General features: G+C 39.4%; 1 protein-coding gene across 2 annotated transcripts in view; it reads left to right on the top strand.

Annotated features, from left to right (window-relative positions):
• The window catches only part of LOC124788228 (activated Cdc42 kinase Ack), a 499,253-nt gene that overhangs the window by 312,582 nt on the left and 159,712 nt on the right, over positions 1-26,959 (top strand). For both annotated transcript variants that reach the window (XM_047255411.1, XM_047255410.1), the window contains exon 11: positions 11,525-11,779. In XM_047255411.1, the coding sequence (XP_047111367.1) occupies positions 11,525-11,779 (255 nt within the window). The remainder of the gene's footprint in view (positions 1-11,524; positions 11,780-26,959) is intronic.

Raw genomic sequence — 26,959 nt, forward strand, 5'->3', positions numbered from 1 at the left:
TTTTCCAGATGCCAACCCCTTGTTGCCGTATTTTTTGATCTACGCAAAGCATACGACACCACCTGTGGACATCATACCTTGCCACATTATACAGGTGGGGTCTCCGAGGCCCGCTCCTGACTTTAATCCAGAATTTCCTGTCGCTCCATACTTTCTGTGTCCAAATTGGTGTCTCCCATAGTTCCCCTATGTCCAGGAGAATGGTGTCCCACAGGGCTCTGTATTGAGTGTATCACTACTTTTAGTGACCATTAACAGTCTAGCAGCAGCTGTAGGGCCATCCGTCTCACCCTCTCTGTATGCAGATAACTTCAGCATTTCGTCCTACTCCACCAGCACTAGTGTAGCTGAGTGTCGCCTACAGGGAGCCATCCTCAACGCGCAGTCATGGGCTCTCGACCGTGGCTTCCAGTTTTTGGCCTCTAAGTTGTGTGTCATGCACTTCTGTTGGCGTCGTACCGTTCATCCGGAATCATAACTTTACCTTCATGATGATCCACTTCCTGTAGTGGAGACATATCGAATCTTAGGACTGGTTTTCGATGACCAATGACTTTGCTACCTCACCTTCATCAGCTTAAGCAGAAGTGCTGGCATCACTTCAATGCCCTCCACTGCCTGAGCAACACCAACTGAGGTGTAGATCGCCCTACTCTGCTGCAGCTCTACAATGCCCTTGTTCAATCATGCCTTGACTATGGGAGTCTGATTTGTGGTTCGGCAGCACCCTCAGTGTTGTGTGTACTCGACCGAGTGCACCACTGTGGCCTAGCGACGGGAGCTTTTCAAATGAGTCTAGTGACCAGTGTGCTGGTGGAGGCCAGAGTTCCTCAATTGCAGATCCGACATGCACAACTGCTCCCCAGTTATCATGCACACATTCGTAGTTCTTCTGAACATCTGAATTACCGTCTCCTTTTTCCACCCGTGGCAGTTCACCTCCCACATCAGCGGCCTAGGTCAGGGCTAACTATTGCAGTTTGCGTGCGATCCCTTCTGTCTGAACTGGAATCCTTTCCTTCACCACCTCCCATCCAGGTCCGTCCACAGACACCTCCATGATGTACACCTCGGCCACAGATTCATCTGGACCTTTCGTATGACGCTAAGGACTCAGTTACTCCTGCAGCTCTCCGCTGTCACTTCCTCTCAATTCTTGACGTGTTCCGGGGCTGTGAAGTGGTTTATACCGACGGCTTGATGGCTGATGGTCATATTGGCTTCACCTACGTCCACAGAGGCCATTTTAAACAGCATTCCTTGCCTGATAGTTGCAGTGTATTCACTGCAGAGCTGGTGGCCATCTCTCATGCTCTTCAGTATTTCCGTTCATGCCCCAGTGAATCGTTTTCTTCTGTGTACTGACTCCTTGAGCAGCCTACAAGCTATTGACCAGTGCTACCCTCACCATCCTTTGGTGGTGTCCATCCAGGAGTCCATCTATGCCCTGGACTGGTCCCATCGTTCAGTGGTGTTTGTGTGGACCCTAGGACACGTCGGGATCCCAGGCAATGAACATGCCGACAGGCTACACGGAAACTGCTTCTGGAGATGGGCATCTATGAATCTGACCTGCGTTCTGACTTACGCTGTAGGGTTTTTCAGCTTTGGGAGACGGAATGGCATAACACTACACACAACAAACTATGAATTTGTGTAAGTCTTCCATGCGGGTCTCTTGCAGGCACGGTTACCTCCTGTGCCGTGAAGACCGGCCTGAGTGTCAGTGCGGCTCCTGGTTGACAGTGGTCCATTTTCTCATGCACTGTCCCACTTTGACTGCTCAGCAACGAAATCTTGGGTTACCGGACTCCTCGTCGCTAATTTTATCTGACAACGCCTCATCGGCCGATTTAGTTTTATGTTTTATTTGTTAGGATGGGTTTTATCATTTGATCTAAGTTTTAGTGCATGTCCTTTGTCCCTCTGTGTCCTCCACCCTAGTGCTTCTAGGGTGGAAGTTTTAATGCCTTGTAGAGTGGCTGGCTTCTCCTTTTTTATTCTCATAGTCAGCCAGCCATGGTAATCTGCTTTGTTGTTTTAATCTCTTCATCCCGTTTCTTGCGTTTCTGTGGTTTTCTTCTGCCCTTTTGTCCATTTACATGTTTCTTGCCCTTCATCACTCTTGTGATTTTTCCTTTAATTTTGTTTTGAGTTGTCAGTCTCGTTTGTTTTATTCTCCCACTTGTGGCATTGTTTTATTGGGAGCAAGGGACTGATGATCTCATGGTTTGGTCTCTTTGCTCCTGTCTCAATCCAACCGTCCAACTAAATGGATTGTGGATAGGAAAGACCCATTGTGGTTTAATAACAAAATTCAGAAAACACTGAGGAAACAGAGATTGTCGCACTTCTGGTTCTCTAAAGAATGTAGCAATAACACCAGGAAAATGTTCATAGAAATTCATTTGGCTACAAAAGGATTGATGCACAAAGCATACAACAACTTCCAAGATTAGATTAGTGAAATCCCTTGCTGAGAACTCGAGAAAATTCTGGTCCTACGTAAAGCAGCTAGGCGGGTTGAAGGATTCTGTTCAGTCTTTGGCAAACGATCTGGTGCTGCAACAGGAGACAGCAAAAGGAAAGCTGAAGCTTCAAATTCCGCATTAAAAAAAAGAAAAGAAAAAGAAAGGATAAAATCTTTCACACAGTAAGATCATACAGACAGACCATTGTTTGAAAGTTGCACACACACGCTCGGATGTGGAGGGCATAGAAGCAGGCATCCTTGGCATTGAGAATCAATTGAAAGAGTTGAAAACAAATTTGTTGCCAAGTCTGGATGGAATCCTAGTTGAGAGTTACAGAGAATGCTCTTTGACATTGATCCCTAACGTACCTCTCACCCAGCACAAAGTTATCGAGTGACTGGAAAAACGTGTAGGTGACTCCCATATATATAATAGAGGTAAGTGAATGAACTGGCAAAATTACAGACCAGTATTCTCAGTGTTGGTGTACTACAGAATTCTTGACCATATTCTAACTTTAAGTTTCCTTGAAGAGGAAAAAGCTTTGGTCCAGAAATCAGCATGGATTTAGGAAGTATTACTAATATGAAACTCTATTTTTCCTTTTCATGCACAATATCCTGTGAATCATTCATGAAGAGCACTAGGCAGATACCACATTTCTGTACATCTGGAAAGCATGTGACACAGTGCCCCAGTGCAGACTACTAACAGAGGTCCAACGTTACGAAATAGGTTCTCCGATATTTGTGGCTTGAATATTCCGTAAGTTATAAAGCGTGGAAGATGAGAGTTCATCAGGGACAAGGATATTCTAATTAGTGCCCCAGGGAAGTTCAATAGGACCATTCTTGTTATATAAATGATAACAATCTGATGGATATGATGAGCAGCAATCCTATAACGTATGCGTAGCTTATTGATGATGTGCTGCTTGACACAGTTTCTTTTGATAAAATCTCTAGTCACTGGACTCGCATTCGGGAGGACGACGGTTCAATCCCGTCTCCGGCCATCCAGATTTAGGTTTTCCGTGATTTCCCTAAATCGTTTCAGGCAAATGCCGGGATGGTTCCTTTGAAAGGGCACGGCCGATTTCCTTCCCAATCCTCCCCTAACCCGAGCTTGCGCTCCGTCTCTAATGACCTCGTTGTCGACGGGACGTTAAACACTAACCACCACCACCACCAAAATCTCTAGTGTTAACAGTGCAAAGCTTTACGAAATAGAACAAGCACATAAGATTTCCTGTAGGGAAGACGACTGGTCAACTTGGGTTGTTTGAGAGAATGACAGAAAAATTTAGCTCATCTATGCCGAAGACAGTGTACGGAACACCTGTGCGAGCCATTCTTGTGTGCTGTTTGAGTGTTTGTGATTCTCAGTGGATGAGATTAAAGGATGACTTGAAGCAATTCGTGAGCATTTTGCTAGATATGGACCAGTAGGTTTGATCAACACACGAGTGCTATGGAAATGCTTTGTGAACTTAAATGGGAATCCCTGGAGGGAAAACGACATTCTTTTCTTGAAACAATGCTGAGAAAATTAAGGGAATCAGCTTTTGAGACTGATGCCAAAATGGTTCTACTGCTTCCAACATACATTTTGCTTAAGGACTGCAATAAAAGGCAAGAGAAATTAAAGCTCATATAAATAGGTTTACAGATTGTCATTTTCTCTTCACTTCATTTATGATTGGAGCAGGAAGGGGAATGACCAGCAGCGGTAAAAGCTACCCTCCACCGTGCACTGTATTGTGGCTTGTGGACTATGTATGTGAAGTAGATGTGGATAAAGATACTGGTTCCTTCATTAGGAAGGAGAAAAGGATAGGCTGGGGAGGGTTACATAGGAAGGGCAAGTCATTCAGTTCCAGGGTGAGAATGACCCACATGTAATGAGTATAGGGGAAGACAAAAATGAAGAGGAATGTATTAGATGGAGGCCAGAGATGGTATATTGTTAAGCACTGTACCAACTTCAGTCCAGACGTAAGGACAGAGTGAGATGATGGAAACTGAGGAATCATTTGAGTTACACCTGAGCAGCCTCACGAAATACAAATGGAAGCAGGGAAGATCGATAACATTTAAGCGCTGCCAATAGGTTCACAGAAACGTAAGTCGTAAAGTTATTTGCACCTGAGTGTTGGTTGAAAAATTTCCTTATATGAAGTGCACGAAGTGTTCAAATTGCAGAAAAGCACTGTGTCTGACACTTCTTTTGACTTGGTCCTGTACTTCAGACCCAAAACCGGTAAACGTGTACTTCAGACCTAAAACAGATAAACACGTCTAAGTCAAAACATTAGTAGCAGAAGGGAAGCACACAGCTAAGGAGGTTAGTATACATACACTGTCGTAACAGAAGCTAACTAAACCAGGGATATGTGATGACATGTTGAGTAGCATACAGGCACAACAAAGAGACTGTTTCACATTAAGCTGCCTGGAATGCTGCAACCTGACAGACTGTGCTGAACTATTTTGTTATTTTTTCCGTGTATTACTCCACCAATTGCAAAAGAAACAATTTAGGGAAACTGTGAAAAACGTGAATCTGGATAGCCAGATATGGATTTGAATTGCCTTCCTCCCAAATACTTGGTGATTTCCTTAAAGTCAAATGGAAAAAAAATGTACAGATGTTTCACTGACTGAGACGTATGTGGACTGATGTTAACACACCCAAGTTGGATCCAAGTGAGATGTTTGATGATATCGTGAAGGTGCAGAAGTAAGGGAAGTCACTTGCAGGAAGTCTCTCTAGCTGTAGTTGTGCAAAGGTTCACACTGATATAAGTTGTTTTCTCTCAGCCAAGTCTTGCAGCATTTGCCAGCTGGAATAACAACTTAATGGAAGGAAAAAGAATACTCCTTACCAATTCTTCCCACTTCGAAAAACAAAAGACATTTTTTAAGAGACTTTCCTATATATTTAGGTTAAAACCAACAGTCAAAATTGCAATAATATTTGTTTATTTACAGGTTTCAGCTTATGTTAAAGCCATCTTCAGAATTTTGACCCCCTGTGGCTGGTGCTGGCGGCTCCTCGGTTTTCTTGTAATACCATGATCATACACTGTGTCCTACATTTTTCTGGTCCTGTGGCATTAGTTCATTAAACCAGTTTTTGGAAATTATGATATCTTATTGTTCCTTGATGCATTCTTTAAATGAAGGCAAAATATCTGAGCGGTACTTTAAATCGGCTTCTTCTTTGAGACAATACCAGACAAGGAAAGTTGCTACTCACCATATAGCGGAGATGCTGAGTCGTGACAGGCAGAACAAAAAGATTCACACAATTAAAGCTTTCGGCCATTAAGACCTTTATCAGCAGTACACACACACACACACACACACACACACACACACACGCGCGCGCGCTCTCGCCCACTGTCTCTGGGCACTTTGCTTCACATTTTTACACAATGCTCTAATGAGCACTTGGATTGACATAGGCTATATATTTTAATGCATATTATACTATATGTGTAATATATAAAGGGGACATGTTGTTAGTGAAAACCTCAAAAAATTCAGATTTTCATATCTCTAGTAAACATTTAGATGAACAACGGCTATATGTTGTTTTAAATGACAGTGTACAGTTTCAATTGCTTTCTCGGGATCGAATTTTAACTATGATAGGAGGGTATGCAAGCCATTAGACAACATGTTTCTCCCATGTATATTCTATCTCCTTGCACATATTTTCAGATGAAAATTGTGTACACAACAGTGTGATGTTTTGTTTTCTTCTTTGCTGTATGCTTTACAGAAAACAAAACTGTTGTATTTACCACCATTGGCTTATGATTAGAATAGTACTTCATAAATTAAATCACCCAAAACTTTATAATTAATATTTCAAGGTTGCGACATCCGTAATTGTGCTTTAAGGTAATTCAGTGGCAAAAACTCGAAAATTTGTGTTAGACCATGAGTAGAACCTGGATTTCCCACTTTACACAAGTGGTCACTTTAACCATGTTGTTATCATAGCATGTGTTCCAGCTGATCCAAATTGTCAGCTAATCAATGACTATGAAGTAGTGTCCTTTTCCATTTACTTCAAGCAAATGAAGTAAATGGACAAGGATGCTAGCGTGTGAAAGTTGAGACTTTGGATTGACCAGTAAGTGTGCTCGGATAGTCAAAGCATGAAGTGGGAACCCGGGGCTTGATTCCCTGTCTGGCGTGTATTTTTTACTTTTTCCATCGAATTATTTCCATGCCTAATTGCGGATGATGTTGGTACCACCCTCAAAATGTTGATATTTATGGCTTCTGTATAAATAAATAAATAAATAAATAAATAAATAAATGGTGTCCGTTGTGTCAGACATTATACCCATCCACAGATTGAAACTATGTGTAATACCGTCACTGAAGTTTCTATCCAGCAGTTCGAGAGGTATCTGTTGTATCCTTATAGCAGTGATACCTACTGATTCACCTTCATTTTAAGCAACTTCAGTTCCCAGTCAGGGTTTAGTTTCCAATAACAGTAAATGTGACTCATTGTCAGAAGAGGGGCAATAGGACAAAGGGAGGGGTAGGGGATGGACATACAGAGAGGGAAGCAGTGATGCACAGAGAGAGGGCCGGAGGAGGAGGAGGAGATAGTGGTGGAGGAGGAGGAGGAGGAGGCGGCGGCAGTGGGGGACAAAGAGAGGGAGAAGGAGATGGGTAGAGAGAAGGTGGTGAAGGAGTTTAGGATGTATATTCGGTTACCATTCATACTTGGCACTTGCAAAGCATTACCAGGTTTGCTAGTACATTATCTGGCCAACAATGAAAGAATTCTTTTAAGTGTTTTTTTTTCTTGTGGTTTCTAGTGTGCTGCATACTAATATGGTTATAAAAGACCTGTACCAGCTGACATTTTTTCACAATCAACACGGTAATACTTCATACACTATTTCATTTAATAATCGAAATTTTGGTGACAGTGACTACATTGGTTAGTATATAATGTAACTACAGTTGAAAGTTAGTTGGCTATTCTTTATTGATAGCTGTTCATTTTGTAACAATGTAATCTCACTTTCTTACATTGCATTGCATTTATTTAAAACAGTGGTTGGGTGGTGTTGTCAAAACTGTCCTGAAAGTTTTTCTTGCAAGTGTGATGGGTCTGTTATTAAGATACGTAAGAACTGCTTTATAAATTTCCCAAAGAAAGTATACTTCTCACACTTAGAAATAAACTTTGTCAGCAGGGTAAGTAGTGGTTCCATATGATGTTAAAATCTCGAAAAATCATAAAAAAGATCCTTTTATATTTCCTATTACAGTGATATGACAGGAGCAAAGAAATCATTCTAGTAACTTTTGCTTATGTAGCACTAAAGCTACAGTTACAACTCAAAAAATAAAAAAAAAGTAACAGTATTGTGGAAAGGACAGGTTGATGCTCATCTACCGGAGGAAGACCTGAGTTTCAGACAGGCACAATGAAAAAAATACTAGAAACATTTTGAATCTTTCGGACAAGGTCATTTTTCAGAAGTATAGCTCTGACATATTCACACAACAGCTCATACGCACATGACCAGTATCTCCGGACACCAATACTTTTTGAGATGTTTGGAAACAAAATTAAACAATGGCATTTCCCCGTATAGTAGCATTGATAACCAAAATGTCAAATAGAAAACAATAACAGTTGAGTTTTTATGTGTAGAACAGTTTCAGACACTGACTGGATACACAGTGAAAGAAAGAAACGAAAGGAATAAAATTGCTGTGTAGTACATGTATTAAACTAAATTGAGGATTTCAAAACTGAGCTTTTGATTTGTCAGAGGATGTTTACGGTATGTGTGTGACATTGACTTTGAATCTCAAAAACAGTAAAAAAACTAAGATTTACCCTGTGATTAATGAAGAGATACAAGTTGGAAATTACTAGGAGACGCAGGAAAACAAACAAATGGATTGATTATAATGAAAGTGAATGTTGGGGAACATATGCAGTTAGGCAACTAAATGGAAGATGGGTTGTCCAGCAGTGGGTGTTGATGATGATGATGATGATGATGATGATGAAGTTGTGTGGATGTTTACATAATGGATGACTCATACCACTCGTCCGATTTGAACTAAACTTAGTGCACAAATAGCTCTCCATCAGGCAATGATCACTGTGTGGTTAAGATCCAGCTGCCTATCACAGTTCAGGAGGTATGGTGCCATAAGCATTGAATTGCTTGAAAAACTGCCACATAATGCATGATATTTAAATTTATTACTTCTGTGCTACTACCTCTATTCGCAATTAATTCCACACATACAGTTCACATATGCCACTGAATCCACGTACAAAACTATATCATGGTATCACCCATAGTTCTAGAGGTATTATGTCATAAACACTGAGATGTGTGAAAAACTGCAACATTGTGCACAGTATTTAAATTTATTACTTCTTTGCTACTGACTCTATTTACAACACATTTTTCAGACAGTATACACATATGCTACTGAATGTACCTACAAAATTATGTCACTATGACACGTATATCAGGAGATAAGATGTCATAAACACTGAGATGCATGAAAAATAATGCCACGTCATGCATGAAGTATTAATATACAGTATTTATTCTTTACTGCTAAGACAGTCCTACTGTTCAGTCAGTTTAAGAATATCTCTGACACCTGGCAGCACTTTTGGCAGCTTTTGACTGCAGAGTGCAAATGGCTTTAGGTGAAAACTGTCTATAGAGCTACAAAGAGATATTGGCATAAAGCCATTTACAGTATCCTTGTTGTAGACACGCCAAAGAAGCTGCGACCAACTGCATGGACATATAACTAGAAATATTGTTTGTAATCAAGTTCTGAATTAAATAAACTTTATGGATACTTACATTGTCATTATACCATCCTGGATTTTCCTTTATAGATAATTTGTACTTTGCATACTATTTTTCTTAATTTGGATACTGTATTTATATGTTTGTACATTACGCATATTTCTTCCTATGTGTTTCATGATTTCAAGGGCATTTTCACAAATACATGGAAATGATTTTTTTTTTCTTTATGACACAAGAAATCTCTCTCTCTCTTGTTTGTTTTTTATTTCATTTATAATGAGTACCTGGACAGTGTCAGGTTTATCAGCTATTGTGTTAGTAAATGGTTGTACATGTCAGACGTAGATGTCAGATAAGTTACGTACGTTTCCATTTTATTTTTAATGCTCACATGTACTACATCTACATCTACATATGTTCCACACAAGCCACTGTATGCTGGATGTACCACTACTAGTCATTTCCTTTTATGTTCCAGTTGCAAATGGGGTGAGGGAAAGACAACTGTCAATATGCCTCCGAATGAGCTCTGATTTCTCTAGTCTTTATTATCCTCACACAAGATGTAAATTAGTGGCAGTGGAATCGCTCTGCAATCAGCTGCAAATGCCTGTTCCCTAAATTTTCTCACTAGCGTTTTGTAAAAAGAAAGTTGACTCCCCCCCCCCTTCCAATTTTCCCACTGTGATAACGCATGATGGTTGAATCCACTGATTCAAGCAGGCTGTCTCTGAAATACTTCAGTGTCTTAATGTAATATTACCTGATGGGGATCCCAAACACTCAAGCAGTACACAAGAATGAGCCACATGTGTTCTGTATGTGGTCTCCTCTGTAGATGAGCTACATTTTACTAAAACACTCCTGATAAACCGAAGTGGACCATTTGCCTTTACTACTGTGGTTCTTATGTGCTCCTTCCATTTCATATCACTTTGCAATAATGTATGTAGATATTTAATTGATATGAATTTGTCAAGCAGCAGCACCATTGCTACAGTATTGGAACATTATGGGATTATTGTTTCTACTCATCTGCATTAACTCACATTTTCTACATTCAGAGCAAGCTGCCATTCATCACACCAAATAGAATTTCTGTCTTAGTCGTTCTGTATCATGCCATAGCCACACCACAACAACAACAATACTTTCTTGTGTGCTGTAGTGTCATCAGCAAACTGTTGCAGATTTCTCCTCACTCGATCTGTCACATCATTTATGTATATGAGAATGGGAGAACTCCTTTCACATTTCCCTGGGGCACTTCTGATGACACCCTTGTGTCAGATGAACACTTGCCATCGAGAACAACGCAGTAGGATCTGTTACGAAGTCTTGAGCCACTCGTATATCTTGAAACCTATTCTGTATGCTCGGGCTTTGTTAACAAATCTTAAAATGCCTCATGGATTGCCAGATTTTATTCTTGATTGAGATGTTTTAATTCTGTACAATTTATAATTGGATGACATATTAATCACAGGATAATTCTTCAGTTTTTTAGATTGACATGCATTTTATATTTCTTGAAGTTTCAGTGCTACCAGCAACGTGCTTTGTCAAAAGCTTGTGCTAATGTAAAGAGTAAGTCATATCTAATATTGAGAATATGTGAACATTGGTTAATTACAGTAGCCACTATTTTTGCAATGATTAATATATTGATAATGAGACGGTTCTTTCCCTCACAGATTTCATATCCCAATGGGCAGCTGTGGACATACTTTGTGTCAGCAGTGACTTCCTTATCTAGGCTGAATTCTTGGTGCTCCACTGATTAACAGACTTGTACACAAATTATAAATTTACTTATGTTTAGCAACAGAGAGCATTAATATTTCCCTAGGTGGATCCTGTTTGCCTTGTAACTGCTTCAGATTAACATTGACGATATTACACTCCTTGTACGTGTGTTAGGTGTTCAAAGTTTTCTGTGGAAACTGGTGGTTAATTGAGATCGTACTGCACCCTCACAACAAATAAGTAAACTGGTAGTAATGTGTGAATGCTGAATAGATTACTTATTGGGCAGTTGATGTATTGCAGAAAAGTGTTTTACCAAATGAGTCTGATTTATGTAGATAAGCTTTCTACCATTTTATTTGTAGTTATTGTACATTGCAGCTTTATTTATTCTGCATGTTAGTTATCCTTTTCAGTTTCTCCTAAGCACACTTGAGACGTTGGTCTACACCATTTCCATGTAATATTACAGGTCGAAACCAGCAGAAACAGTTCAACTATTCCAAACTGACGGATGAGCCGACGACACCAGTGAGCGCCGGCTTGGGCGGCAGCTCTACCGGAGTGCAGCTGCCCTCCCTGTGTGACCCTGGAGGGCGCCTGGGGCCTGGTGATTCTCCACTCTTGCTAGACCTTGCACCTCCATCTACAGCTGCTCCTACTGAGAGAGTGACTTCTGCTGTTTCTCTGCTGGATCAGCCGATAGATGTGTACGAGGAGACTGTGGGTGAGTGTCACACCTGCCAGTCACTTGAGTTGAAATGCCTTTGCCTCAAACAGGTTGTTGTGTTTTGTTTCACGTGCAATGATTATTATTATCTTTGCCACCCTGGAAGTTTTTGTAAAATGGCTTTTAAGTATTTCAAGTTGTTGATATTTGTCAGATTAATGATAACTACGCATGTGCACTCCAAAAGCCTCCTCACGTTGTGTAGCAGAGGGTACTTCTGGTAGCATTGTCAAGCACAGGTGACAGAAGGGGCATCTGACCACCCTTTACCATTAACATTGCCACATTGGGGTTAATAGGCCAACCCTGTTTCCATATGCAAGAAGGACCACAAAAAAGATGGAGACTTGCCATACTGACTTAGAATTAAAATTTCTTACATTATACTAATCTGCAAATGCAACGCTCATTTCCTTTGTTTTCCTAAATCTTCTCTCTGTTATTAACTGCAGTGCCAAAGTTGCATCTTGGGTGCACATACTTCTCCTAAATTTTTGATGGATATTTTGCTAGACCGAATGTGCAATAACTTGTACATTTATTTGCTCTTGTCTTCTTATGAATTGTGTTAATTATGTTCTTTTTAAGAGCTTATGAAACTGGCAGTTAGATGAATTTCATTCATGAGCTCTTACAGTTATTGGGCTGCACACAAAAGTTCTGCTAGCTTGTGTATTTTTTCTTTCACGTTCAATCAAAGCTTTTGGAAATTCCGGATGGAGTATCGCTTCACTCTTGTCATTACCGTCTTGCACTGCGTTCTCATTTTCTCATGACCTAATTTCTCCTGTGCAACTGTAAAGGTTCCCCAAGTTTTCTTTCCATGTTCGTGCCATATTTTCTGCTTCCGCTATCCGATCTCTGGTCATTGTGCTCATTAGTCTCTATTCACTAAAGCGGTTAGTTTGAGTGCAGCACCTTTACACTGTTTCAGATTTTTATCTGTCATGTGACACCTTTCCTGTGCTCATTGTTCTTTAGCTCTTCTGTGTTTCCATATAATTTCATTTCTGAGTGACATCTTTACATTTTTCTCATTACAGTATTAATTGTAGTATCTCCTCTGTTACATGTTGTTGTTGTGGTCTTCAGTCCTGAGACTGGTTTGATGCAGCTCTCCATGCTACTCTATCCCGTGCAAGCTTCTTCATCTCCCAGTACCTGCTGCAGCCTACATCCTTCTGAATCTCCTTAGTGTATTCATCTTTTGGTCTCCTTCTACGATTTTTACCCTCCACGCTGTCCTCCAATACTAAATTGGTGATCCCTCGATGTCTCAGAACATGTCCTACCAACCGATCCCTTCTTCTAGTCAAAGTTGTGCCACAAGCTCCTCTTCTCCCCAATTCTATTCAATACCTCCTCATTAGTTATGTGATCTACCCATCTAATCTTCAGCATTCTTCTGTAGCACCACATTTAGAAAGCTTCTATTCTCTTCTTGTCCAAACTATTTATCGTCCACGTTTCACTTCCATACATGGCAACACTCCATACAGATACTTTCAGAAACGACTTCCTGACACTTAAATCTACACTCGATGTTAACAAATTTCTCTTCTTGAGAAACGCTTTCCTTGCCAATGCCAGTCTACATTTTATATCCTCTCTACTTCGACCATCATCAGTTATTTTGCTCCCCAAATAGCAAAACTCCTTTGCTACTTTAAGTGTCTCATTTCCTAATCTAATTCCCTCAGCATCACCCGCTTTAATACGACTACATTCCATTATCCTAGTTTTGCTTTTGTTGATGTTCATCTTATATCCTCCTTTCAAGACACTGTCCATTCCGTTCAACTACTCTTCCAAGTCCTTTGCTGTCTCTGACAGAATTACAATGTCATCGGCGAACCTCAAAGTTTTTATTTCTTCTCCATGGATTTTAATTCCTACTCCAAACTTATCTTTTGTTTCTTTTATTGCTTGCTCAATATACAGATTGAATAACACCAGGGATAGGCTACAACCCTGTCTCACTCCCTTCCCAACCACTGCTTCCCTTTCATACCCCTCGACTTTTATAACTGCCATCTGCTTTCTATACTAATTGTAAATATCCTTTCGCTCCCTGTATTTTACCCCTGCCACCTTCAGAATTAGAGAGAGAGTATTCCAATCAACGTTGTCAAAAGCTTTCTCTAAGTCTATAAAGATAAGTCATAGGGTCAGTATTGCGTCACGTGTTCCAACATTTCTACGGAATCCAAACTGATCTTCCCCAAGGTCGGCTTCTATCAGTTTTTCCATTCGTCTGTAAAGAATTCGCATTAGTATTTTGCAGCTGTGACTTATTAAACTGATAGTTCAGTAATTTTCACATCTGTCAACACCTTCTTGTATCTCCAGGGTTCTTCCTTTACCAGGATACAGGTTGGCTGGCAGCTTTTCTAGGAGCTCTTTGCGGTGTGGGGGAGTAGCCATGTATGTGAGAAACGGTATCCCATTTGAGTCAATTGATGTTTCAAAGTACTGCACTGAAAAGGTGTTTGAATGTTGTGCAGGTGTGGTTAAATTTAGTGGAGCTAAACTTCTTACTGTTGTTATTTATAGATCCCCAGACTCCGATTTCACAACATTTTTGCTAAAGCTAGAGGAGGTTCTTGGTTCACTTTATAGGAAATACAAAAAGTTAGTTATATGTGGTGACTTCAATATTAATTGTATAAGTGATTGTGCAAGGAAAAGGATGCTGGTAGACCTCCTTAATTCATATAATCTTATGCAAACCGTATTCTTTCCAACGAGAGTGCAAGGGAACAGTAGAACAACCATAGACAATATTTTTGTTCATTCGTCATTATTAGAAGGGCATTCTGTTAGCAAAAAGGTGAATGGCCTTTCAGATCATGATGCACAAATTTTAAGTCTAAAAGATTTTTGTGCTTCAACACATGTTAAATATAGTTACCAACTTTTTAGGAAAGCTGATCCAGTTGCTGTACAGACTTTTGTAAACCTTATCAAGGAACAAGGTTGGCAAGATGTTTATAGTGCTGATACAGTAGACGATAAATATAATGCTTTCCTCAAGACTTTTCTCGTGCTCTTTGAAAGTTGCTTTCCGTTAGAACGTTTAAAACAGGGTACTAGCACAAACAGGCAGCCTGGGTGGCTGACTAAAGGGATAAGAATATCTTGTAGAACAAAGTGGCAATTATATCAAAACGTTAGAAACAGTCAAAATCTAAATGCAGCAGCCCATTACAAACAGTATTGTAAGGTGCTTAAAAAAGTTATTAGGAAGGCAAAAAGTATGTGGTATGCAGATAGAATAGCTAAGTCTCAGGATAAAATTAAAACCATATGGTCAGTCGTAAAGGAAGTGGCTGGTCTGCAGAGACAGGTCGAGGATATAGAATCAGTGCGTAGTGGGGATGTCCGTGTTGCTGATAAGTCGCATATATGTACAGTACTTAATAATCACTTTCTGAATATAGCAGGTGAACTAAATAGAAACCTAGTCCCAACAGGGAATCATATAGCGCTCTTAGAAAAAAGTGTTCCGAGACTGTTACCTGAAATGCTCCTCCATGATACTGACAAGAGGGAGATTGAGTTAATAATTAAATCACTAAAGACCAAGAACTCTCATGGATATGACGGGGTATCTAGCAGAATACTGAAGTATTGTTCCACGTATATTAGCTCAGTACTTAGCCATATCTGTAACTTTTCCTTTAGCAGTGGTCGGTTTCCTGACCGATTAAAGTACTCGGTAGTGAAGCCACTTTATAAAAAGGGAGACAGGGATAATGTTGACAATTATAGACCTATTTCTATGCCATCGGTGTTTGCTAAAGTTATCGAGAGGCTTGTATATACAAGGTTACTGCAGCATTTAAATTCACATAATTTGCTGTCAAATGTACAGTTTGGTTTTAGAAATGGCTTAACAACTGAAAATGCTATATTCTCTTTTCTCTGTGAGGTTTTGGACGGATTAAATAAAAGGTTGAGAGCGTTAGGTGTTTTCTTTGATTTAACGAAGGCTTTTGACTGTGTTGACCACAAAATATTACTGCAGAAGTTGGAACATTATGGAGTAAGGGGAGTAGCTTACAATTGGTTCGCCTCCTACTTTAAGAACAGAAAGCAGAAGGTAATCCTCCGCAATATTGAGAGTGGTAATGATGTTCAGTCCCAATGGGGCACTGTTAAATGGGGCGTTCCCCAAGGGTCGGTGCTGGGGCCACTGCTGTTCCTTATTTATGTAAATGATATGCCTTCTAGTATTACAGGTAATTCAAAAATATTTCTGTTTGCTGATGACACCACCTTGGTAGTGAAGGATCTTGTGTGTAATATTGAAACATTATCAAATAATGTAGTTCATGAAGTAAGTTCGTGGCTTGTGGAAAATAATTTGATGCTAAATCACAGTAAGACTCAGTTTTTACAGTTTCTAACCCACAATTCAACAAGAACTGACATTTTAATCAGACAGAATGGGCATGTTATAAGCGAGACGGAACAGTTCAAGTTCCTAGGCGTACGGATAGATAGTAAGCTGTTGTGGAAAGCCCATGTTCAGGATCTTGTTCAGAAACTAAATGCCGCTTTATTTACCATTAGAACAGTATCTGAAATAAGTGACATTTCAACACGAAAAGTAGTATACTTCGCATATTTTCATACGCTTATGTCATATGGTATTATTTTTTGGGGTAATTCTTCTGATTCAAAAAGGGTATTTTTGGCTCAAAAACGGGCTGTTCGAGCTATGTATGGTGTAAGTTCGAAAACCTCTTGTCGACCCCTATTCAATAGTCTGGGAATTTTGACATTGCCCTCACAGTATGTATTTTCTTTAATGTCGTTTGTTGTTAGCAATATTAGCTTATTCCCAAGAGTTAGCAGCTTTCACTCAGTTAATACTAGGCAGAAATCAAATCTGCATGTGGAATGCACTTCCTTGACTCTTGTGCAGAAAGGAGTGCAGTATTCTGCTGCATCCATTTTCAATAAGCTACCACAAGAACTCAAAAATCTTAGCAGTAGCCCAAACACTTTTAAGTCTAAACTGAAGAGTTTCCTCATGGCTCACTCCTTCTATTCTGTCGAGGAGCTCCTGGAAGAGATAAAAAATTAAGCAAATTCCAGTGTTACATTCTTGATTTTCTTTATTTAAACTAACGACTTGTTTCATTTTATGTGTTTCTACAATCGTGTTATAATTTCATGTATTGACTCGTTCCATGACCATGGAGACTTCTCCTAAATGTGGTCCCACGGAACAATAAATAAATAAATAAATAATAAATACAACCTTCTTTCATGATTCTTGAACCAAGATTAAGTAGTGCTCTGTGCAAAATTCTACCAGGCGGCTTCCTCTTTCATTTCTTAGCCCCAATCCATATTCACCTACTACATTCCCTTCTCTTCATTTTCCTACTGTTGAATTCCAGTCACCCATGACTATTAAATTTTCGTCTCCCTTCACTACCTGAATAATTTCTTTTATCTCATCATACATTTCATCAATTTCTTCATCATCTGCAGAGCTAGTTGGCATATATACTTGTACTACTGTGGTAGACATGGGCTTCGTATCTATCTTCGCCATAATAATGCGTTCACTATGCTGTTTGTAGTAGCTTACTCGCATTTCTATTTTTTTATTCATTATTAAACCTACTCCTGCATTACCCCTATTTGACTTTGTGTTTATAACCCTGTAGTCACCTTACCAAAAGTCTTGTTCCTCCTGCCACCGAACTTCACTAATTCCCACAATATCTAACTTTAACCTATCCATTTCCCTTTTTAAATTTTCTAACCTACCTGCCCGATTAAGGGATCTGACATTCCACGCTCCAATCCGTAGAATGCCAGTTTTATTTCTCCTGATGATGACATCCTCCTGAGTAGTCCCCGCCCAGAGATCCGAATGGGAGACTATTTTCCCTTTGGAATATTTTACCCAAGAGGACGCCATCATCATTTAATCATACAGTAAAGCTGCATGCCCTCGGGAAAAGTATTAGTAAAGAAGTAATAAACTAAAATGTCATGTGTGATCCTGAAGTTTTACTGCTCAATTAGCAAAACCGTTGTAAGTGACAAACTGTATTCTTTTCGTCATTTTGTGGGGGGGGGGGGGGGGGGAGGGGGGGCAGCGAGAAATAATTTTCTGAAGTTTGGTACCCATACCTGCCAATAATACCGTGGCAACGGACACAGAACCATTGACACCAGCAGTCGGCAAAGTGGTCATGGTAGTCAATGAACGGACGCACCCGTGAAGTGTGTGTCAGGAAGTAGCTCCAGTGACAGAGGCGAGAGTGTAAGGTGGCCACAGAATCAATTCTCTCACCTGTTTGCTAGTTTGGAAACCAGACCTGCTAATGTTCTACTACACACAGACAGTTGTTTAGGGGTACCTTTGCTGCTTTCCAGGGTTTGTCAGAAATCACTAAGTGTTCTCATTCTGAAATGCTGGAGGAATATTGTCGGAGTGTTTGCACACCGTCATTTGCAGTGCATTGAGATATGAAGTTTCCAACTGTAATACTTGTTTTATTGTGTGAACTATAAATATAATATTGTATTTCTTAAAGATCAGATTATGACAGCATTTAACAATTTTTAAATTCTTTCAATAATTTGGGGAAATACTGAAAATTAAACTTTCTTACCGCTGGATGCCATTAGACGGGCAAGTTGCAGTACTGGGCTCTGAGATACTGCTTTAGTAATGTAGATAATGCTACGATCTACGCTGCATGCAGTGTGGCACAGCACAGCTTGTGAGCTGCAGGGCACCAGTTATTTCTTATTTAGTATTTGTCTGTTTTTGGAAGGTTTCTGAAGTATTGGATGTTTGAATAAACAGCACTCTCCATCCAGAAATGCAGTTCCATTCTCACTGTACATAGCTGTTTGTAATAAAAGTACTTTCAGTAGTAAGTGTTTTACTTCATTCACAACTATGCTGTCAGATTTGGACTCCAGTGTGGTTATGATGTTACAGTAAAACTGCTGTTTATCTTGTGGTAATATTAAACATTCACTTGATTACAGTGTGATATCAGCAAGTAACTAACAGAAATTTTCAGTCAGTGAATATCAGAATTCAGATAATATGTAAATAGAGTAGCTAGTTAAGTATGTTTCTAATTTTTCTTTTGAATTGTTAGGGATTTCCAATTTATTGCTTTGATAGGCAAGAGCTTCTTGAATATGTTATCACTGGAGTACAGAACACCAATTTGAACTGTGCTTGAGGGGACAGAGTATGTGAAAATTGTTTTTATGTCTTGTATTTTGAATGTATATTTTAGCTCAGTTGAAACTGGTAATCAACACCAGCACATCCATGTATTACCACCCTATTAACTTGTTATCCATTTGGAAACCAAGGTGTTTTACACATTGGGCTTTATTCAGGAAGAGTACAGGGAGCAGCCAATTGCGGGTGGTGGCTCGTGTCAGCACCAATGACGTGTGTCACTTTGGATCAGAGGAGATTCTCTCTGGTTTTGGGTGGCTATCAGAAATAGTAAAGACTGCAAGTCTTGCTTGCGAGTTTAAGACAGAGCTCACCATCTGCAGCATCATCATTAGAACCGACTGTGGTCCTTTGGTGCAGAGCCGAGTGGAGGGTCTGAATCAGAGGCTCAGGCAGTTCTGTGACCATATAGGGTGCAGATTCCTTGACTAGCAACATTGGTTGGTTCCACTTGGTAGGTCAAGAGTCCACTTCACACCAGAAGGGCTACACTGGTAGCGGGGGCTGTGTGGAAGGGACTGGATGGTTTCTTAGGTTAGAAGGTCTCAGGAAGCGACAGAAAGGTCGTCTGTCTAAAAGGGGTCTGGTAAAACACAGTAACGTAGTGGTAGAAACAATTGGTATTGTAGTTGTAAATTGTCATAGCTGTGTTGGGGAAAGACCCAGAGCTCCAAGCCCTAATAGAAAGCACTGAAGCTCAAGTAGTTATAGGTACAGAAAGTTGGCTAAAGCCGGAAATAAGTTCACTCAATTTTTTTTAAAACAGTCCAACAGTGTTCAGAAAGGATAGATTAAATACAATTGGTGGTGGAGTATTTATTCCTATTAGAAGTAGTTTACCTTGTAGTGAAATTGAAGTAGATAGTTCCTGCTGTGATGTGGAAAGTGACCACATACTCGTTATGATGATGACTGAACTAAAATTCAAGAACATTAAAAGAAGAAGTACATGTAAATGGGATTTGACAAACCTGAAAAACGAAAATACACTGAAGCACTATCAACTAGAAACAGACAAGAAAACAAATACACAGGGCTGCAATGACATCCAAAGCAGCTGGGAAAAAATAAAAACTGGTATTTTAGAAGCAGCAGAAGAAGTAATAGGAAAAGAAAGGACACAGAAAAGGAAGGAATGGATCACTAATGACCTACTAAATATGATGGAAGAAAGAAGGAAATTAAAAAATTCTGTGAAGGAAGACCAAGAGAAATACAAGAGCCTGAAAAACAGAATCAACAGAGAGGCAAAACAAGCAAGAGAAAAATACCTTGATGATCTCTGTATTTCAGTTGAGGACAACATGAGCAAGGGAAATATCGACAAGGCCTATAAATGTGTGAGACATTGCTTTGGAGACAGAAGAAACAAGTGTAGGGCTGTGATGGATGAAAATGGCAATATGTTGGATGACGATGATGAAGTTGCAAGAAGATGGAAACAATATATAGGAAAACTGTACAGCGGACCAGACCTGTCTGAAAACATCATGGAAGAAGAAACAGAAGTAGATGCACACTACATAGGTGAACCTATATTAAAGGTAGAGTTTGAACTAGCTCTGAAAAAATTGAAAAACAACAAATCGCCTGGTACAGACAATATCCCAGCCGAACTTCTGAAATCTGGAGGAGCAAAACTGAATCAGGAGTTGTATAATCTTGTTTTCAACATGTACGAGCAGGGTAAAATTCCTACAGACTTTGAGAAAAACATTATGATCCCCATTCCAAAGAAGGCAAATTCTACAAGATGTGAAAATTATAGGACACTCAGCCTAGTTACTCACGCCTCTAAAATATTAACCTCAATTATCCTAAAACGCATAGAACAAAAAGTCGAAGCTACACTCTCCGAAGACCAGTTTGGATTCCGGAAAGATGAGGAACCAGAGAAGCAATATTTGCTCTAAAACTAATAATAGAGAAACGACTAGATAAGAACCTGAAAACATACATAGCTTTCGTAGATGTAGAGAAAGCCTTTGATAATTTTAAATGGGATAAGATGTTTGAGGTACTCAAAAAAGTAGGAATAGACCATAAAGATAGAAAAATGATATGGAACCTGTACAAAAACGAGACAGCAGTTATCCGTGGATGGACAAAACAAGAAGAGGTGCAGATACGGAAAGGCGTCCGACAAGGTTGCGCACTATCCCCTGTTATCTTTAACGTATACATTGAAGAGGCGCTGAAAAAAGTAAGGGAAAATTCACAGACAGGTGTAGTAATTCATGGCCAACGAATAGATATGATAAGATATGCCGATGATATAGCTGTCCTGGCTGAAAGTGAAGAAGATCTTGTAGTCCTACTGAATAGAATGGATAAAGTTATGGGTGAAGAATATAATATGAGAATTAATAAAGCAAAAACAAAAGTAATGGCATGCGACAAAGAAGATCAAGTGAAAGTCCAAGTTCATGTAGGCAATGAACTGCTTGAACAAGTTGATAAATTTACTTATCTGGGCAGTAATATTACCAGGGATGGAAGGAGCAAGGCAGAAGTGAGATGTAGAATAGCTCAAGCAAAGACTGCTTTTAACAAGAAGAAAAACATATTAACATCTAAGAGCATCAGCCTTGAAACCAGGAAAAGATTTTTGAAATCATATGTGTGGAGTGTGGCATGCTATGGGTGTGAAACATGGACTCTCGGGACAGAGGAACAGCAGAAGCTAAATTCTTTTGAAATGTGGTGCTATAGACGCATGCTCAAAATAAAATGGATCGACAAGGTCACAAACGAAGTGGTTCTGGAAAGAGCAGGTGAGAAGAGAAGCTTGTGGAGTTTCATTGTTAAAAGAAGAGTGCAATTTACAGGCCATCTATTAAGACATAAAGGACTCCTGAACACAATCATAGAGGGATATGTCGAGGGAAAAAGACCAAGAGGAAGACCACGACTGTGGTACATGGATCAAATCGTGAAAGATGTGGGATGTAACACCTATAAAGAAATGAAGAGAAAAGCTGAAAGACGCACAGAATGGAGACAAGCTGCCATTGTAGCTGTTGCAAACCAATCCTTGGATTGACCACTAAAGAAGAAGAAGTTCCTGCGAAATAGTATGGGTAGAGGTTATACTGGTGATCAAACTACACTATTAATTGGATCGTTTTACCAGCCCCCAACTCAAAAGACATAGTTGCTGAACAGTTCAAAGGAAACTTGAGTCTAATTTCAAATAGGTAGCCCACTCATACAATTATAGTCAATGGTGACTTCAATCTGTCCTTGATGTGCTGGAAAAATCATACATTTAAAGCTGGTGGCAGGCATGAAACGTCATCTGAAATTGTACTGAGTGCTTTTTCAGAAAATTGTTTTGAACAATTAGTTCATGAGCCCACTCGAAGCATGAATGGTTACAAAAGCATACTTGACCTCTTAACAGCAAATAATCCTGGACAAATACGGAGTATCGTGATGAATACAGGGATTAGCAACCACAAGGCAGTTGCTGCTAGGCTGAGTACCATAATACCTACAACGATCGAAAACAAAACAAAAAAAATGCAAAGTATATCTATTTAAAAAAGCTGATAAAATGCTCTTAACACCTTTTTAAGAAATAATCTTAACTCCTTCCGATCTGATCATGTAAGCATAGAAAAGATGTGGAATGATTTCAGAGAGATAGTATTGATGGCAATTGAGAGACATATACCACATAAATTAATCAGTGATGGTGCTGATCCCCCATGGTACCCAAAATAGGTCAGATCACTGTTACAGAAGCAATGAAAAAAACATGCCAAATTTAAAAGAACACAAAATCCCCAAGATTGCCCAAGTTTTGCAGAAGTTTGAAATATAGCACGTACTTCAATGCGAGATGATTTTAAAAATTTCCACAACGAAACTCTGTCTCAGAAACTGGCAGAACACCAAAAGAGAGTCTGGCTATACACCAGTGGCAAAAAGCAATCAATACCTTCAGTGTGCGATAACGACTGTGAAGTCACTGATGACAGTGCCACTAAAGCAGAGTTATTAAACATGGTTTTCCGAAACTCCTTCACCAAAGAAGATGAAATAAATATTCCTGAATTCCAATCAAGAACAACTGCCAAGATGAGAAACATAGAAGTCGATATCCTCGGTGTAGCAAAGCAGTTAAGTCACTTAAAGGGAAGTAGGAATAATCTGCTGAATTACCGGCCCATATCACAAACGTCGAGTTGCAGTAAGTTTTGGACAATATACTGTGTTCGAACATTATGAGTTACCTCGAAGAAAATAAGATCTTCTCATGAAATTTCTATCAACAGCTTTCTCCTCCAATTGCAAAAACATTTTGTTGGCACCCACCTACATAGGGAGAAATAATCATCATGATAAAATAAGAGAAACCAGGGTTCTTGCAGAAAAATTTAAGTGCTCATTTTTCCCGTGGGTTGTTCGAGAGTGGAATGGTAGAGAGACAGGTTGAAGGTGGTTCATTGAACCCTCTGCCAAGCACTTTATTGTGAATAGCAGAGTAATCACGTAGATGTAGATGTATGACCATTCATGTCTACTTCTGATGCTAAACGCTCATTATTGCTCTTCTGAAATTGCATAATACGAATGTTTGTGAGGTTAAGACTTAAGTGTTAGCTGTGGATTACTTGTAAGTCTGTTCAATTATCATCTGAGCTGTGGCTGCAAGGGTTAAGTTTGGAAAAAGAAACAAGACTGGGCCCAGAATGGATCCCTGTTACCCCGCATATAATGTTCTCCTATTTTGAGTTTTTTTTTCCCCAGTGCCTGAGGTACGGTATGTTAATGGAACCCTCTGCTTATGAAGCTAAGTTTCTATCCGTGAAAAAGACTTGTTTGCTAAGAAGAATTTTGTGAAACACAAAATCAGATACCTTGACAAGGTCACATAATTTATCAACAGGATATTTTTTCTTGTTTACTTCTGTTAGCATTTCATTTGTGACATCTTGTATCACAGTCTGTGTGAGAATCTTTTACTAAAGCCAAACTGAGAGGCAGTTAACAAGTTTTCTACTTATTTAACAAGTCAGGATCCTATCATGGCCCATTTTCTCCAACACTTTTGAAAGTATAGGAAGAAGTGATGCAGGCCAGCAATAGAACTGGTTTGCTTGTCTCCAGTTCTGTAGACAGATGTTGTTACAGAATAATTTAATCTGTCACACTATATGGCCCAGTTCATTGATTGATGACAAAGATTGTTAGGATAATCCCATCAAATCAGCACAATATTTTAATATTCTGTTGGACACTTCACCATAGTCAGCAGAATTTCTACTTTTTAGAGACCTGATGTATTGTTGGAATTAATGACTGGTGGTGGAGCATGCAGTGTATTCATAAGTAAATCTACCACCTCTGTATTTGGCTGCTCATTGCTGTGCTCAACTGTTGTTGGCTCCCACCATAAGAAAGTGATCTTTTAATTTGGTGACAAGCGTTTTAAAGAGTGTTCCCATATTTACTAGAAATATTTTCTGGGGGCTAAATTTCATGAGGGGTCTCTCTGTTTGATTGTTTCATCTTTAATAATGTTCCAAATAGTTTTGCCTTATTGTTAAATTGTTTCATTTTTGAACATTATGCTTGTTTTTTGCATTTTTAATGACAGAGTGGACTGGTCGATAATACTGATGGAAATGGAGTTTCACTCTTGACTAAAGATTTTCCACTGAATTACATAGTGCTCTCTCTTTGTAAACTCACCAGTCTGACTTTTGTAGTATGGTACCACACCTTCAATAACACCCCAATCCATTGTCTCGGCACTGAAAATTTTCTTTTTAAATAAACAGTCTAGACTGCATAAAATAATTTATTTTAATTTTAAAAGGTGACCAGTGTTGATCTGGGTAAGATCGTCTTCAGACCAGTTTCTTCATGATGGCTGTTGGGTTTGGTGTGCGGGAGTGGGAATCACTCTGGGAAGGCGCGAAGATCAACTTTGTGTCTTCCTAGAGCAATTTCTCCTCCATTCCACCGAATCCAACAGTCATCATGGAGTAACTGGTCTGAAGAGGATCTTACACAGATTGAAACAATTCGCTTTTTAAAATAAGAAAAAATTATTTTGTGTGATTAAAACTGTTTTTCAATTTTTAAAAAGTTTTAATAGTACTTTCTGACCACTGTTATTTCCAAGAACAATGTTTCAAAAATTGGCAAATTAGTTGTTGTTTGCTCAGTCATGTACACAATAGCACAATTTTGATTTCACTCTTCCACATATTATTAGCCACAAAGTTCTATCATTTTAACGATGACTGGTTTTTTAACTATACTTATATAGTTAAAAAACCAGTCATCGTTAAAATGATAGAACTTTGTGGCTAATAATATGTGGAAGAGTGAAATCAAAATTGTGCTATATCACATAATTAAGAGTACAGTGACAGAGTTCATTGAATAAATTATAAAGTCATTGAAACACAGTTCTGTTAGTAACACTGACCTAGGATCAGTTGTAGCAAAAACAAAGCGATTAAATGTGGCACAAAACACCGTTCATATATACAGTGTGGTCCATTGATAGTGACCAGGCCAAATATCTCACGAAATAAGCATCAAATGAAAAAATTACAAAGAACGAAACTCATTTAGCTTGAAGGGGGAAACCAGATGGCACTGTGTATGGTTGGCCCACTAGATGGTGCTGCCATAGGTCAAATAGATATCAACTGTGTTTTTTTAAATAGGAACCCCCATTTTTTATTGCATATTCATCTAGTACATAAATAAATATGAATGTTTTAGTTGGACCACTTTTTTCGCTTTGTGATAGATCGCGCTGTAATAATCACAAACGTGTAAATACATGGTATCATGTAACATCCTGCCAGTGCGGATGGTATTTGCTTCGTGATACATTACTCGTGTTAAAATGGACCGTTTACCAACTACGGAAAAGGTCGATATCGTGTTGATGTATGGCTATTGTGATCAAAATGCCCAACGGGTGTGTGTGCTATGTATGCTGCTAGGTATCCTGGATGACATCATCCAAGTGTCCAGACTGTTATTTAAGGAAACAGGAAGTGTTCAGCCACATGTGAAATGTCGACCATGACCTGCAACAAATGATGATGCCCAAGTAGGTGTTTTAGCTGCTGTTGCAGCTAATGCGCACATCAGTAGCAGACAAATTGTGCGAGAATTGGGAATCTCAAAAAAGTCAGTGTTGAGATTGCTACATCAACATCAATTGCACTCTTACCATATTTCTATTCACTAGGAATCGCATGGCGACGACTTTGAATGTTGTGTACAGTTCTGCCACAGGGCACAAGAGAAGTTACGGCATGATGACAGATTTCTTGCACACGTTCTATTTAGTGACGAAGTATCATTCACCAACAGCAGTAACGTAAATCAGCATAATATGCATTATTGGGCAACGGAAAATCCACAATGGCTGCGACAAGTGGAACATCAGCCACCTTAGCGAGTTAATGTATGGTGCGGCATTATGGGAGGAAGGATAATTGGCCCCCATTATATCCATGGCAATCTAAATTGTGCAATGTATGCTGATTTCCTACGTAATGTTCTACCAATGTTACTACAAGATGTTTCACTGCATGACAGAATGACGATGTACTTCCAACATTATGGATGTCCGGCACATAGCTCGCATGCAGTTGAAGCAGCATTGAATAGAATATTTCATGACAGATGGATTGGCCGTCGAAGCACCATACCATGCCCCGCACGTTCACCGGATCTGACGTCCCTGGATTTCTTTCTGTGGGGAAAGTTGAAGGATATTTGCTATCGTAATCCACTGACAACGCCTGACAACATGCGTGAGCGCATTGTCATTGCATGTGTGAACATTACAGAAGGCGAATTACTCGCTGTTGAGAGGAATGTCTTTACACATATTGCCAAATGCATTGAGGTTGATGGACATCATTTTGAGCATTTATTGCATTAATGTGGTATTTACAGGT

Source organism: Schistocerca piceifrons, chromosome 3 (genome assembly GCF_021461385.2).
Source record: "Schistocerca piceifrons isolate TAMUIC-IGC-003096 chromosome 3, iqSchPice1.1, whole genome shotgun sequence".
NCBI lineage: Eukaryota > Metazoa > Arthropoda > Insecta > Orthoptera > Acrididae > Schistocerca > Schistocerca piceifrons.